General features: G+C 41.9%; 1 protein-coding gene across 2 annotated transcripts in view; it reads left to right on the forward strand.

Annotated features, from left to right (window-relative positions):
• Positions 1-16,293, forward strand: part of OXR1 (oxidation resistance 1) — a 578,729-nt gene that overhangs the window by 105,731 nt on the left and 456,705 nt on the right. For both annotated transcript variants that reach the window (XM_077271063.1, XM_077271064.1), the window contains exon 2: positions 2,383-2,457. In XM_077271063.1, coding sequence (XP_077127178.1) covers positions 2,441-2,457 — 17 coding nt within the window. In that variant the 5' untranslated portion in view covers positions 2,383-2,440. The remainder of the gene's footprint in view (positions 1-2,382; positions 2,458-16,293) is intronic.

The following is a 16,293-nucleotide window of genomic DNA, read 5'->3' on the forward strand; positions in this document are numbered from 1 at the left end:
CTGTCTCCTCTAATTATCCAGCCTGTCTGCATCCCTGTCTCCTCTTTTGATTAGCCAGCCTGTTGGCATCCCTGTTGTGAATTCTGCTCTTGGGTTCCCCCCGGTGGTTGCTGGTGGTAATGCAGTTGTCCCTGGGTTGCAATCCTGGGCAGGTGTTCCTGCTGATTGCAGCTCTGACTGGGATATTTAGATGTGCAGGATTCATTAGTCCTTGCCAGTTGTCCATTGTTCTTGGAGGTTATTCATCTCTGTCTGGTTCCTCCTGCCCTGCTGCCAAATCAGCCAAGATAAGTGTCTGGTTTTGTTTCTGCTGCACACATGCGGTGTGCTTTACAATTCCGTGCTATTCATTGTTTTTTCTTGTCCAGCTTAGACTGTGTTTGGATATTTTCAGTCAAGTTGGATTCTCAGGAGATGCAGAGATACATTCCATGTCTGTAGTTAGATGGTGGAATTTTTGTATTATCTGCTGTGGATATTTTTAGGGTTTTAATACTGACCGCTTAGCCTTCTGTCCAATCCTTTCCTATTTAGCTAGCATGGCCTCTTTTGCTAAATCCTGATTTCTGCCTGCGTTTGTCTTTCCTCTTATACTCACAGTCAATATTTGTGGGGGGCTGCCTATCCTTTGGGGTTCTGCTCTGAGGCAAGATAGAATTCCCATTTCCATCTATAGGGGTATTTAGTCCTCCGGCTGTGTCGAGGTGTCTAGGATGTGTTAGGTACACCCCACGGCTACTTCTAGTTGCGGTGTCAGTTTAGGGTTTGCGGTCAGTATAGGTTCCACCTTCTCCTGAGAAAGTCTCATGCGGCTCCAAGGTCACCGGATCATAACACATCCCTAGCTCCTCTTTTGATTAGTCAGCCTGTCAGCATCCCTGTCTCCTCTTTTGATAAGTCAGTCTGTCAGCATTCCTGTCTCCTCTTTTGATTAGCCAGCCTGTCGGAATCCTTGGCTCCTCTTTTGATTATCTGGCCTGGTAGCTGGCCTGGCACAATGTCATCGTTGCAGCATAATGCACGCACGATGTCGCACCAAGGTGGCTAATCAAAAGTGGAGCTGGAGATGCCACCACGTAGGAGATATTTTGCAGGACTTCAAGCCAGTCGCACCATAATATGGACATGGGCACTGGATCATGTTCCTGTGAATTTATTCTCTATTATATACTAGGGAAGTTTAATGTAAATTATATTACGTTGAACAATTTTTAAAGCGATATTTTACATACAGGCTTGGACTGGCCAACTGGAGAACAGGTGGTTTTCCTGGAGGGCCCATGTGCAGTAATGGATCCCCAGTCCGCTGCATGATTAGTGCACTGGGTGTATAATATACAAGCAGGCCAGGAGCCTTTGGTAAAACTGCACGATGATGCGCTTTTGGCCAATTTTTGGCATCTACCCTTCTTTTATCGGATTTGCCATAAATGTTACCACTGTGATCATTACCTATATGGGGGAGTCCACCAATTCCCAGCCGCTGCATTGTCCATACACTTCAGTAGAGATGTGGCTGCACCAATATCATACGATGATATCATGTAATTGTAAAGTGGGCCCCCAGAATCAATGTTACTGGTGGACCCATAGCACCCTAGTCCAACACCGATTACATATGGCAAAGCAGTAAGCTACAGTTATAGAAACCTTATTCCAGCTCACCCAGTTGCTCTATGCTCATCCACCTGGGGCTCAGACACTGGCCTCGCCCTGGTCTCACATCAAGGAAAATAGAAAAAATTGGAGTCCGGCCCAACAGGACTGGATTTTCCTTTTCTTTACCTTTTTCAAAAGAAAATATAATGCATACAAATTAAAAATTTACATGGTCGACATGACCGAGTCGACGCGTTTCGACTGCACTAGGCAGTCTTAGTCATGAGAAAATCCAGTTCTGTTGGGCCCGACTCCAATTTTTTCTATTTTCCTAGTAAGCTACAGTACCCAGGTATCGTCAGGCCCTGCCCAGATAAATAGTGATAAAATGCACATGTACTGTAAATATTCTATACAGTTTTCCACGTGGGACACATAGTACTCTAGTATTGGCATAGAGTGACAGTCATTCCGCATACTGCCCATGCAGGGTTGTTTGATCGCCCTATTTCATCCTACCCATCACATTTTTAATTCGAACTGCTCTGCTATTGCACCAGATAATTGCAGGTTTAACAAAAAAAATAAACAGAAGACACTTGGCTGATGTGGGTGGTTAGTGCAAGATTCCCTTATGAGGGCTCTGATTTATCGAAATACTCTAATAGGACTTATGGAAAAGGGTTGTCTGTCACTGTATTCAGTACACACTGTGATTGTGATGATGATGCCAGGGCTGCATGTTCTTCGTTAATTGACAGCCTGATGTCTTGTATTTTTCAGGTCTATCAGACAAGCCAAGGAAGATCAGTCGTGAATGTGAAAAGGAGCATTGATCAAAATGTTCAGCAGCAGAAGGTCAGGTTATGGCTTTATTTTTTAGAAAAGTGAAGAAAACTAGTGGCATAAATGACAAGGCTCCCCCCACCAGCCGCTTTCTGTTTCTGACTTTATAGGTTGAGTTAATTTACTGTTTGTGCTGTGTTTCTTTGGTTCAGCATCTGTTATGAACTATCGCTAAGTCAAAAATTTGTGAATGGTAATGTATTTATTTTTTTTGCCTTGTATCCTTTTCCTGATCATGTCCATTGACTTTAAGACATTGCAGATTTGGTGCATGCAGATTTCCTAGGAAAATCTGAAGCAATCCTGATGCCAACAAAGTGAATTAGAAACCTGAAGTGTCATACACACATTGAGTATTTTGGAATCGCAGATTTAGTGCAGAAAATAATCTGCCGAATGTCAATTCTCTGTGCGTTTTTTACCATTGACTTCACTCAAATCAATCAAAAACGTAGGTAAAAAAGCACCAAAAAATTAGTCAAAAATACATTTAAAAAAATGTGTTTTTGCAGTTGCATTTCTCCTGCCAAGACATACAGGTATTTCCTCAACGTAGGAAACATAGGCTAATGGTAATGGTAAAAATCTTATAACCATTTTTCAGAAAATTTTCTAGATCATTGACACTATAAATCATTGCTACAGTCAGTTCTAAAAATCAATTAACAATTCTTACTGTGTTCTTGGACTTTACACATTTCAGCTTCCAGCATTACGTGTGATCTAAAAGCACCACTAAAGGGGCAATGAGAGACAATTGATCTACGCTTGTAAAGGAGGCTAGGAATACATACATGTGTAAGATACTAGTGATTTTGGGGTGTTTGATGCGTACTGTTAGTGTTTTCTGATTATTATTAATATTGATCTGTTTTGATGTTTTTTTGAACCTGTGTTTCGTGATGTTTTAGCCACTAGGTGGTAGTGGCAAAATTAAAGCGCTTTCATTGAACACATCTAGCTAATTTTTGCTTTGTAATTTTCACATCATTTGTTTTGTTAGTTAAAAAGGTTTCCCATGAATAACATTTATTACCTAAACCCCAGATAGACTGGTGGGGTATGACCGCTGGGGATCTGAATGTAAAGACCCCCCACCAATCCCAAGCCTAAAATATTCTGCATGAATGGTGATATTGTGAGCATGTGCGACCATCAATCCTATGTAATGCAGACGTGGTCGCACATGCTCACAACCACAGGTATATTTGTGAGCCCAGTTCTCGTGATCGATGGGGTCCACGTAATGATACATTTATCACCTATGCTCACTGGACAACCTCTTTAAACCAATGTAATACAAGTTTTGTTAATGAGAAAATCTACAGTTATACATTTACTGATGTGGTAAATAACTTGCAGGGTAATGACTAATGACTCTTTCATACGGCAAAGCCTTATTCACGGGCAGAGAATGGCAGTGACGTTCCTATGGGTATAAATTGTTTTCCCATGGACTGCCATGGAGGGGTTTTAGTACAAAATCTCAAATGATACAAAATGCAATATGGCATGACATTTTCTTCATGTATTTTGTATAAATCCTTAAAGGAGTTGTCCAGGACTATTTTATTTATTTTTTTACAATGGGCCTATAAACTAACAGCCAGGAAGTTGCTAACAGAGGCCACTACCTGCATGTTCTACCTGGAGCCAGCTCAGAACAGTCACCAACTGCTCCTGCCGGAAATTGAGCTGATCCACGTCAACAGAGCAGCTCTTCTTCCGGGCTGATCTGCCAATGGGGCGTTACTGCTGATGGAGTGTGACTGTTGATGTCATGCTCATTGGCAGCTGGCTCCCCGCAGTTAGACAACAGGGAACCGGCTGTCAATCATCATAACACCGGTAGTCGAGCAGAAGAAAAGCCGCTGCTCTGTCGACATGACGTAAGCGGAAGTAGTTGAATTGCGGGCAGGAGCAATATGTGACTGATTTGTGCCAGAAGAGATTGGCCTGAGAAACTACCTGTCTGTTACTTCTTTGACCCATAGTGAAAAAATTGAGTATACCTGAATAACCACCATAGCCTCTGCACACCATAGCCATTTTTTGTTTTTTCGTTTTTTCCTCCCCTTTTTCCAAAAGCCATAACCTTTTTATGTTTATGTCAATATAACCTTACAAGGGCTTGTTTTTTGCCGGACAAGTTGTAGTTTTACAAAGCTCCGATGGAGCGCCGATCTACCGGCGGCTGTTACAGGCAGATGACAGCTTAGGAAATCAGCTGTCATGTGCAGGGAAAGATGCAGGCTCAGCACCCGAGCCTTCATCAAAGTCAGGGACATGACATATGATGTAAAAGACTCCTTGTTTCTCTGCAAAAAAAATGGTTGTGCATGGATTCTTATTAATAACCTACAGAGGTACAGAGGTTTGTGGGAGCTACAATATTGATTCATACGACACTGCTGTGTGCATGCTGGGTGTGGATTCTTCTTCGACTCTTTGTAAAGTTATGTCTTTCTGCTATCCTACTAAGCCCACTGCTATGGGGGAGCTACTGTCATCTTGACAATAGGAAATTAATGTTATCCGGAAAGTTCTACACTTCTTCTTCTTACTAATACATTTTGGATAATTTTCCAAAACTCCGTCCCTGCAAATGAAAACAGGAAATTAAATGATAATCCCAAAGAATGATAAATCAATTTGTTTTAATCTGTTAAACTCTCTGTCTCTATCAATTTTTGCTTTAATTAGTCTGAATCTTTAATTTATGCTGCGCCAGAACACAGGAAAGATTTGCTGTGCACTTCCAAGTGCCGCTGGCACAGAATACTCGCTCTACATGTCTTATACCATTTTGTAAACAGCATTTTTTTAATCTTTTTTGTACTGCTTGATATTAGAACCTAAAGTAACTGATTGTTATGCATAAGAAGGGATTAGTGAGACTTGTATTGTACAGATGTAGCAGAGCTCAATGGATCATTTCATTTTTTAAGTGCATATTTCCTAATAGCTATAATGAGTAATTGAATGTTTTATTATGTATTTATCCTCCATTTAGTGCAAAGTTATGAATTTTTGTAATCTACTTCATTACTTTGTTTCACTATCAATCCCAAACATTTTGATGTTTCAACTCCCAGTCCATGCTCCTTTAGAAGCAGGAACTTCTTTCAACTGCTGCTCAGCAAAGATCCTTATACCATAACAATCTGTGAATGGGAATTTCCCTGTCTGAGCCCCTCTGCTTCCCATCTCAATAGTAAGATAGGTAAAATTCCTGCACACAGACTGTTTCATTATTGTGAATGGATCTTCCTGAGCAGGAGTTGAAAGAGGCTTCTAAAGGGGAATAAACTGTGCATTGAAACAGCACTGTGGGATAGTGTTCAGGAGAAAGGAAGTAAAGCAGTTAGAATACCTGGAGGTTAATTAAATGAAAAAAAATTAAGTCTTTAACGCCATTGTTATTTTCCATTTTTCCACTTTCATTATTTCATTCCCTGTCACGAGTGTGTCACACCAACCTGTGAGATCTGGGGGTAGAAGATCACTGTGTATTGTTAATCGCAGATCTTCCATTTAGCCTGTATATTTAGATCCCATATTAAATGAATTTAGTTTATTTTTGTGCTGAAGAGGTTAACGATCCTTTCTATGCTGGTCAGAAACATGCAGCTCCATTTCAGCTGATTCTGATCTGTTTGTTGACTCTTCTCATAAAACCTGGCCAGACCTTCTCTGTCTTGCCAGTGATAGCTCGACTTCCTTGCTCTTAGGAGACGCTGTGCTGAATAGACGTTTGTTGTTGCTATTGGAGATTTGTCTTCCTGTGCTGTGTGCGTAAGGGTACGTCTCACAGTGGCACTTTTGTCGCTACGACGGTACGATCCATGACATTCCAGCGATATCCATACGATATCGCTGTGTCTGACACGCAGCAGCGATCAGGGACCCTGCTGAGAATCGTACGTCGTAGCAGATCGTTTGGAACTTTATTTCGTCACTGGATCTCCCGCTGTCATCGCTGGATCGGTGTGTGTGACACCGATCCAGCGATGCGTTCGCTTGTAACCAGGGTAAACATCGGGTTACTAAGCGCAGGGCCGCGCTTAGTAACCCGATGTTTACCCTGGTTACCATCGTAAATGTAAAAAAAAAAAACTGTACATACTCACATTCCGGTGTCCGTCAGGTCCCTAGCCGTCTGCTTCCCGCACTGACTGACTGCCGGCCGGAAAGTAAAAGCAGAGCACAGCAGTGACGTCACCGCTGTGATCTGCTTTCACTTTACGGCTGACAGTCAGTCAGTGCGGGAAGCAGACGGCGAGGGACCTGACGGACACCGGAATGTAAGTATGTACGGTTTGGTCTTTTTTACATTTACGATGGTAGCCAGGGTAAACATTGGGTTACTAAGTGCGGCCCTGCGCTTAGTAACCCGATGTTTACCCTGGTTACCCGGGGACTTCGGCATCGTTGGTCGCTGGAGAGCTGTCTGTGTGACAGCTCTCCAGCGACCACACAGCGACTTACCAACGATCACGGCCAGGTCGTATCGCTGGTCGTGATCTTTGGTAAATCGTTTTGTGTAACGGTACCCTAAGTTAAGTAGTTGAAGTTTGGAGTTGGAGGTGTGGTGTTCTGTAGTTTGCTGTAGTACGTGTGTGTTTATCTCCTGGTCCCTGTTCCCATTTAGTTTATTCCTCCCTGCCCCAGTTCTGTTCCCTATTGTTGGTTAGTGCTTTTGTATGATAGAGGGCTTCTGTTATCCCCGTTTTGTCTTTGTGACTGGTTTACCTTTCATTTCTGTCCCATGCTTTGTGGGGTGGGGGAGGAGACAGATTAGGGTTTACACAGGAGCATAGTAAGGTCGGAGACTCAGGCCTCTACCTTTAAAAGCATAAATTCTATGGGGCTGTGCACATGTCTGATTTTTTTTCCTCAAAACATGTGGTCCACGGGAAAAAAAAAATCGGAGACATGTCCAACTTTGATCCAAGTGTCAGATCAAAAATCGGCAATGAAAGGCTATGGGTCCGTGAAAAAAAATCAGACCTCACACAGTTGACATCAGAGTGGGTTCTGATTTTCAAAGACTGATGAAATGGAGAAGGTGGAGAAAATTGTATTTATTTTATATCTCCAAGTCTGAGAAAAACGGCTGCCAATCTGATCAAACTGTGATCACAGTCTGATCAGAATAATTGGACTGTTTTTCTCAGATGTGGAAGAAAACGGTGGCGCGACCCTACCCTTGGTTTGTTATTTTTACTGCTCCAAAGCCAAAGGTCAACTTTTCATTTTACCCAAACAACTCCTTTTAAATATGAACTCGATGAGTTGCAATTAGTAAGGAGTTACCTAAATTCATATCAGTTACTTTTATAGACATATACGGTAAATTAATTTGAAAGAAATATTAGTTGTGAACTTGCGAGTCTTCAATTTTGGGTGACTTATGTGAGAGCAGATTTAGATGCCTAGAAGATCTATGTCATAAAAGATTGTTCTTTGCTGACATGCATTTAACTTCTTACAAGCCCTTGTGTGGTGGAGCTTTATGCCTGCATTGCTCCTGCTAAGTACACTTATGGGAGAGCTGGAGAGTCCTTTACGTTGTTTGAGATAAATAACATGAATACGGTATATTGCCTGTCAGCATAAATATTTCCTGCTCTTCCAGATGCTCTGGTGACTAAGGTGAACACTGGAAGGGGAATCATTAATATAGACTGGTATGTGCGTAGATAGGTATATATGAGGACTACAGTCAAACACGGAGGGTCACCCTCAATTCATCAGAAGGTTTTGGTCCCAAATTATTAAGCTGTTTTTGCCAGTTTTATGAAATAAGTCACTTTAAAATGTCATCAAAAAGGTTGTGACTCCAGTCCTGGCCACCTCCGCCAAAGTGGCCAGAGTTGCGGAAGGATAAGGAATGTCAAGAAGCCCTCCCCCGGCAAATTAAAAAAATGTACGCCACTGTACTAGTATAAATTAAACCAGAAATGTACAGGAGCCCCTGATTGAAGTATCATTTCTGATGGAGGTGCAGGGATTTGTAAAGTGGCACTCATTTATTAAGACGCATGCACCTCCTAATGATTTAGGCATACCTTACTCCAATAGTGCCTTCAATGAAGGATTATTCAAGACAATTTTTTTATACTATGGGCTAAAAAACTAACAGGCAGGTAACTAACCTGCCTGTTCTAGCCAGCACAGGCTCAGAAAGTTCATGGACCACACCTGCCAGCAGTTCTTAGGTTTCACGTCAACAAAGTAGCATATCCTCTTCTGGGCTATTCTGCTGATGATGTGTGACTGTGGACGTCACGCTGGTTAACAACCAGTTCCCCGCAGTTAGGCAGCAGGGAGCCGGCTGTCAATCAGTATGACGTCCGTCGTCAGTCCCACACAAAGCAGAGCAGTGTGGAAGGGAAGTTATTGCTCTGTCAGCGTGACATCAGCGGAAGCTGCTGAATGGCTGGCAGGAGCAGTCTGTGCCGACAGAGGTCAGCACCAGGCACAACAGGCAGCTACCTGCCTGTTAGTCCTTAGGCCCCTGGTAAATAAAATAAATAATCTAGTGGTGACATCACTGAGTCTGTGCTCGCTGCTTCTCATTTACTCCCCAGTAGTTTACAGCCGGGGCGGTCGCATTAGCACCACTCCCAGTTGTAAACTGTACATTCCCCTTGATATGGATTAGTGTGTGGGACTGTCTGTACGCCATATGTTGCTGGTTTATTATTTTGACATTTTTTACAGGAGATCGAGTGCTTCGCTTGGAATGGCAGACTAATAAAGATGGCAAAACTGTGTTTATTGTTTGATTTCATTTTTTTTCTTACTGTGGTGTTTTATTAACCCTTTAGCAACTATAGGATTAGTAATGGAGAGGTGTCTTATTGACACCTCTCCATTACTAAGCCGGCTTATTGTCACCTTACAATAGGAAGGTGACATTAAACCCTCATTACCCCATTTGCCACCACTACAGGGCAAGTGGGAAGAATCGGGCAAAGCTCCAGAATTGGCGCATCTAATAGATAGATGCGCCTTTTCTGGGCAGCTACGAGTTGTTGTTTTTAGGGTGGAGGGCCATATCCATGGCCCCTTACCAGCCTGAGAAGAGCAGCCTGCACCTGCGAGTTTTGCTGGGTTGGTTTAAAAATTTGGGGAGGACCCTACGTTGTTTTTTTTCTTTCATTCATTGTCCCCTGCTTGCGTTGCTGCCGGCAGAGCAGCAGACAATGGATGAAAGCCGCATTCAGCACCACACGCAGGGAACAGCTCTTACAGTAGCGCTGCTTCCCTGGCGGTCATCTGTGCGCATGGAGGACAGTGTACATTATTGTCCGTGTGCACGTGTGTGGCACGTTTGGCGGCCATGGGCCATCAAAACACGCTGACATGTGCATAGACCCATTTACTTGAATGGGTCTACATGTGTCAGTGTCTCTGGTACGTGAGAAAACTCACTACACGTACCAGAAGCACTGACGTGTGAAACCGGCCTAAATGGCACACTATGAGGACATTTTCTTCCAAGGCATTGACCGATAGATCAGATGTGTAGTCATTCCGGTGACCTCGGATATGTTACAGCAGAATGACATTTCTACGATATGTGTATGTCTAAATTATTTTGTACTCCATGGAAATATCTAGTGTCATATGTTAGTGTGATAAATAGCTCCCTCCTATTAATCACTGAACTTGGCTCGTTCATTTCTTACAAGAGTTCAGGATACACTGCGTTGCTTCCAGACTGTAGTAAACAGATAAATCATTTTTTGGAGCTCGTACATTTCATTTTTCTTATTTATAAGCAATAGGGCACAGAATGCAAAGATAATATGTGATAATGTGTGTAAAGTGCTGTGGAATTAATGGCGCTATATAAATGAGTAAAATAAATAAATAAAATAAATAATATAAAGCAAAATGGATGAATTGCTTTTTTGGAATTTTTTTTACTATATAAAAGATAATAGGTTTCTATTAGGATGTTTTAAGGCTATCGGAGTCCCACAGGATCATTGGATGGACACAATCATGGGCGAAGTCTCTCACACCCCAAAGACCAGCAGACACAAACTCCATTTAGAGGTGACTTGGGGTTTAATCATATGTCACTTGGATGTATTTGCAGCCTAAATGATTTTATTAACTCCTTCCTTATGTGCATGGGGCATGTCGAGTGTGGGTGTATGGAGTGAACAGACGCTAAGCTCCTATCGCTATTGTTAAAGCCTTTCATACCACTGTCAATCTCTGAAGACAGCATTTAAGGTCACATCTTGGAGTGCACAATTTCATGGGTCCATCGCCCCTCTGCAAGAAAATTATTGGATGCTTATGAGTTGTGATGGCACCCAGGAGCCAGCTGAAATCTCTCATGAGTCTGACTTCTAATTTGGTACTCTTGTGATACCTGCCAATTTTAGCTATACATTTGTATTACAGCACATTGTGCAAGTTATTAAGACAAACACAGGTTCAAATCTTCTAAAAAAAACCAAAAAAGGTAAAACTAAAACATTTCAACAAACATAAAAAAACATAAACATTTGAGTAACTCCCATTAAAAACAACACCATAAAAATAACCATATTTGGTAACATTGTGTCATAAAAGCTAAATCTATCAAAATATAACATTATTTAACCTGAGTAGTAAACACCGTAAAGAAAAAAAAATAATAATTAGTCTAGGGGACAGTGCACATTTTCAATTATTTTTCCTCGGAAAAAAAAATAAAAAAATCGCTGCATACCCGAGTTTGATCTGACGATTGGATCGCAGTTGGCCATGCAAGTCAATGAATGCGTGGAAAACCTCGGACTGCACTCTAATGATTTCTCAATACAATTTGATTTCTGTGCACTGACAGAATGGAGAAGATGGAAACATTTTTTTCCCTCCATCTTCTCCTCATCCGATAGAATTGAAGGACACTGTGATCACACTTGGATCAAACTTTGATCAGAGCACTATTTGCACCACTTGCTTAATCGGTGTCTTGGATTAGATCATTTACGGCCATCTGGTCTAACAATAAGGAATACAGTGCAATTAAAAGTGGAGGTATTTGAGCAAAGGGTGGTCCAGTGTTATGATCCGGTGACCTTGGAGACGCATGAGAGACTCTCTCAGGAGTAGGTGGAAATCTGTACTGACCGCAAACCCTAAACTGACCCCGCAACTAGCAGTAGCCGTGGGGTGTACCTAACATGTCCTAGACATCTCGACACAGCCGGAGGACTAAATACCCCTAAATGGGAAATTCTATCTTGCCTCAGAGCAGAACCCCAAAGGATAGGCAGCCCCTCACAAATATTGACTGTGAGTATAAGAGGAAAGACACACGCAGGCAGAAAAACAGAATTTAGCAAAAGAGGCACTTCTAGCTAAATAGAAAAGGATAGGACAGAATTCTAAGCGGTCAGTATTAACCCCTTCATGACCTTGGGATTTTTCGTTTTTCTGTTTTCGTTTTTCACTCCCCTCTTTCCCAGAGCCATAACTTTTTTATTTTTCCGTCAATTTGGCCATGTGAGGGCTTATTTTTTGCGGGACAAGTTGTACTTTTGAACGGCATCATTGGTTTTACCATGTCGTGTACTAGAAAACGGGAAAAAAATTCCAAGTGCGGTGAAATTGCAAAAAAAGTGCAATCCCCCACTTGTTTTTTGCTTGGCTATTTTGCTAGGTTCACTAAATGCTAAAACTGACCTGCAATTATGATTCTCCAGGTCATTACGAGTTCATAGACACCTAACATGACTAGGTTATTTTTTACCTAAGTGGTGAAAAAAAATTCCAAACTTTGCTAAAAAAAAAAAAAAAAAAAATTGCGCCATTTTCCGATACTCGTAGCGTCTCCATTTTTCATGATCTGGGGTCAGGTGAGGGCTTATTTTTTGCGTGCCGAGCTTCCATTTTTAATGACACCATTTTGGTGCAGATACGTTCTTTTGATCGCCCGTTATTGCATTTTAATGCAATGTCGCGGTGACCAAAAAAACGTAATTCTGGCTTTTCGATTTTTTTTCTCATTACGCCATTTAGCGATCAGCTTAATGCTTTTTTTTTATTGATAGATCGGGCGATTCTGAACGCGGCGATACCAAATATGTGTAGGTTTGATTATTTTTTTATTGATTTATTTTGATTGGGGCGAAAGGGGGGTGATTTAAACTTTTATGTTTTTTTTATTTTTTTCACATTTTTTTTTACTTTTTTTTTTCACTTTTGCCATGCTTCAGTAGCCTCCATGGGAGGCTAGAAGCAGGCACAACCCGATCGGCTCTGCTATGTAGCAGCGATCATAAGATCGCTGCTACACAGCAGAATTGCAGGTGTGCTGTGAGCGCCGACCACAGGGTGGCGCTCACAGCTACCTGCGATCAGTAACCATAGAGGTCTCAAGGACCTCTATGGTTACCTTCCTAATGCATCGCCGACCCCCGATCATGTGACGGGGGTCGGCGATGACGTCATATCCGGCCGCACGGCCGGATGCGGTAGTTAAATGCCGCTGTCTGCGTTTGACAGCGGCATTTAACAGGTTAATAGCGGCGGGTGAATAGCGATTTCACCCGCCGCTATTGCGGGGACATGTCAGCTGTTCAAAACAGCTGACATGTCCCGGCTTTGATGCGGGCTCGCCGCGGAGCCCTGCATCAAAGCAGGGGAGCTGACCTTGGACGTACTATCCCGTCCGAGGTCAGTAAGGGGTTAAAATCCTAAAAATATCCACAGCAGAAAATACAAATATACTACATCTAACTAAAGACCAGAACCAAAAACACGAAGTATATGACTCATAAAAGTTAAAAAAAGTATATATGTTTATTAATAAGTATACGGAAAAAACAAACAAAACAAAAATAATTACAATCCAGAAAAATAGACAATAATTACCGCAGAGTCATATGAATATTGAGAACTGGGTGCACCAGAACCAGTGTTGCACCATGGACAAAGAGGGGAATCTATAATTTAAAGTGCCAGTGCTTACTATACCACAGTAATAGGTATAATTATAAGATAGGATATACCCTATGGTCCAGTGACCTACGCGCGTTTCGCCCACAGCTTCGTCGGGGGGCTCTGATGCGAGCCCCCCGACGAAGCTGTGGGCGAAACGCGCGTAGGGGCGCGTGTTGACACACATGGACAAGGAAAAGGGTAAGAGGACAACATGAGACTAGCTCTCTTATATTGTTAGGATGACGGTCACTGGACCATAGGGTATATCTTATCTTATAATTATACCTATTACTATGGTATAGTAAGCACTGGCACTTTAACCCCTTCACCCCCAAGGGTGGTTTGCACGTTAATGACCGGGCCAATTTTTACAATTCTGACCACTGTCCATTTATGAGGCTATAACTCTGGAACGCTTTGACGGATCTTGGCGATTCTGACATTGTTTTCTCGTGACATATTGTACTTCATGTTAAAGGTAAAATTTATTCGATATAACTTGCGTTTATTTGTGAAAAAAATGGAAATTTGGCGAAAATTTTGAAAATTTTGCAATTTTCCAACTTTGAATTTTTGTGCCCTTAAATCACAGACATATGTCACGCAAAATACTTAATAAGTAACATTTCCCACATGTCTACTTTACATCAGTACAATTTTGGAACCAAAATTTTTTTTTGTGACGGAGTTATAAGGGTTAAAAGTTGACCAGCAATTTCTCATTTTTACAACACCATTTTTTTTTAGGGACCACATCTCATTTGAAGTCATTTTGAGGGGTCTATATGATAGAAAATACTCAAGTGTGACACCATTCTAAAAACTGCACCCCTCAAGGTGCTCAAAACCACATTCAAGAAGTTTATTAACCCTTCAGGTGTTTCACAGGAATTTTTGGAATGTTTAAATAAAAATGAACATTTAACTTTTTTTCACACAAAATTTATTTCAGCTCCAATTTGTTTTATTTTACCAAGGGTAACAGGAGAAAATGGACCCCCAAAGTTGTTGTACAATTTGTCCTGAGTACGATGATACCCCATATGTGGGTGTAATCCATTGTTTAGGCGCATGGCAGAGCTTGGAAGGGAAGGAGCGCCATTTGACTTTTCAATGCAAAATTGACTGGAATTGAGATGGGACGCCATGTTGCGTTTGGAGAGCCCCTGATGTGCCTAAACATTGAAACTCCCTACAAGTGACACCATTTTGGAAAGTAGACCCCCTAAGGAACTTATCTAGATGTGTGGTGAGCACTTTGACCCACCAAGTGCTTCACAGAAGTTTATAATGCAGAGCCGTAAAAATAAAAAATCATATTTTTTCACAAAAATGATCTTTTCGCCCCCAATTTTTTATTTTCCCAAGGGTAAGAGAAGAAATTGGACCCAAAAAAATGTTGTGCAATTTGTCCTGAGTACGCTGATACCCCATATGTGGGTGTAAACCATTGTTTGGGCGCATGGCAGAGCTTGGAAGGGAAGGAGCGCCATTTGACTTTTCAATGCAAAATTGACTGGAATTGAGATGGGACGCCATGTTGCGTTTGGAGAGCCCCTGATGTGCCTAAACATTGAAACTCCCTACAAGTGACACCATTTTGGAAAGTAGACCCCCTAAGGAACTTATCTAGATGTGTTTTGAGAGCTTTGAACCCCCAAGTGTTTCACTACAGATTATAACGCAGAGCCGTGAAAATAATTTTTGTTTTTTTTCTCAAAAATGATTTTTTAGCCCCCAGCTTTGTATTTTTACAAGGGTAACAGAATAAATTGGACCCCAAAATTTGTTTTCCAATTTGTCCTGAGTACGCTGATACCCCATATGTGGGGGGGAACCACTGTTTGGGCGCATGACAGAGCTCGGAAGGGAAGGAGCGCCATTTGGAATGCAGACTTAAATGGATTGGTCAGCAGCCGTCACGTTGCATTTGCAGAGCCCCTGATGTACCCAAACAGTACAAACCCCCCACAAGTGACCCCATATTGGAAACTAGACCTCCCAAGGAACTTATCTAGATGTGTTTTGAGAACTTTGAACCCCCAAGTGTTTCACTAAAGTTTATAGCGCAAAGCCGTGAAAATAAAAATTCTTTTTTTTTTTTTTCACAAAAATGATTTTTTAGCCCCCAGTTTTGTATTTTCACAAGGGTAACAGGATAAATTAGACCCCAAAAGTTGTTGTCCAATTTGTCCTGAGTACGCTGATACCCCATATGTGGGGGGGAACCACTGTTTGGGCGCATGACAGAGCTCGGAAGGGAAGGAGCGCCATTTGGAATGCAGACTTAAATGGATTGGTCAGCAGCCGTCACGTTGCATTTGCAGAGCCCCTGATGTACCCAAACAGTACAAACCCCCCACAAGTGACCCCATATTGGAAACTAGACCTCCCAAGGAACTTATCTAGATGTGTTTTGAGAACTTTGAACCCCCAAGTGTTTCACTAAAGTTTATAGCGCAAAGCCGTGAAAATAAAAATTCTTTTTTTTTTTCACAAAAATGATTTTTTAGCCCCCAGTTTTGTATTTTCACAAGGGTAACAGGATAAATTAGACCCCAAAAGTTGTTGTCCAATTTGTCCTGAGTACGCTGATACCCCATATGTCGGGGGGAACCACTGTTTGGGCGCATGACAGAGCTCGGAAGGGAAGGAGCGCCATTTGGAATGCAGCCTTAAATGGATTGGTCTGCAGGCGTCACGTTGCATTTGCAGAGCCCCTGATGTACCCAAACAGTACAAACCCCCCACAAGTGACCCCATATTGGAAACTAGACCTCCCAAGGAACTTATCTAGATGTGTTGTGAGAACTTTGAACCCCCAAGTGTTTCACTACAGTTTATAATGCAGAGCCGTGAAAATAAAACATCTTTTTTTTCCCACAAAAATGA

This window comes from Ranitomeya variabilis, chromosome 6, assembly GCF_051348905.1.
Source record: "Ranitomeya variabilis isolate aRanVar5 chromosome 6, aRanVar5.hap1, whole genome shotgun sequence".
NCBI lineage: Eukaryota > Metazoa > Chordata > Amphibia > Anura > Dendrobatidae > Ranitomeya > Ranitomeya variabilis.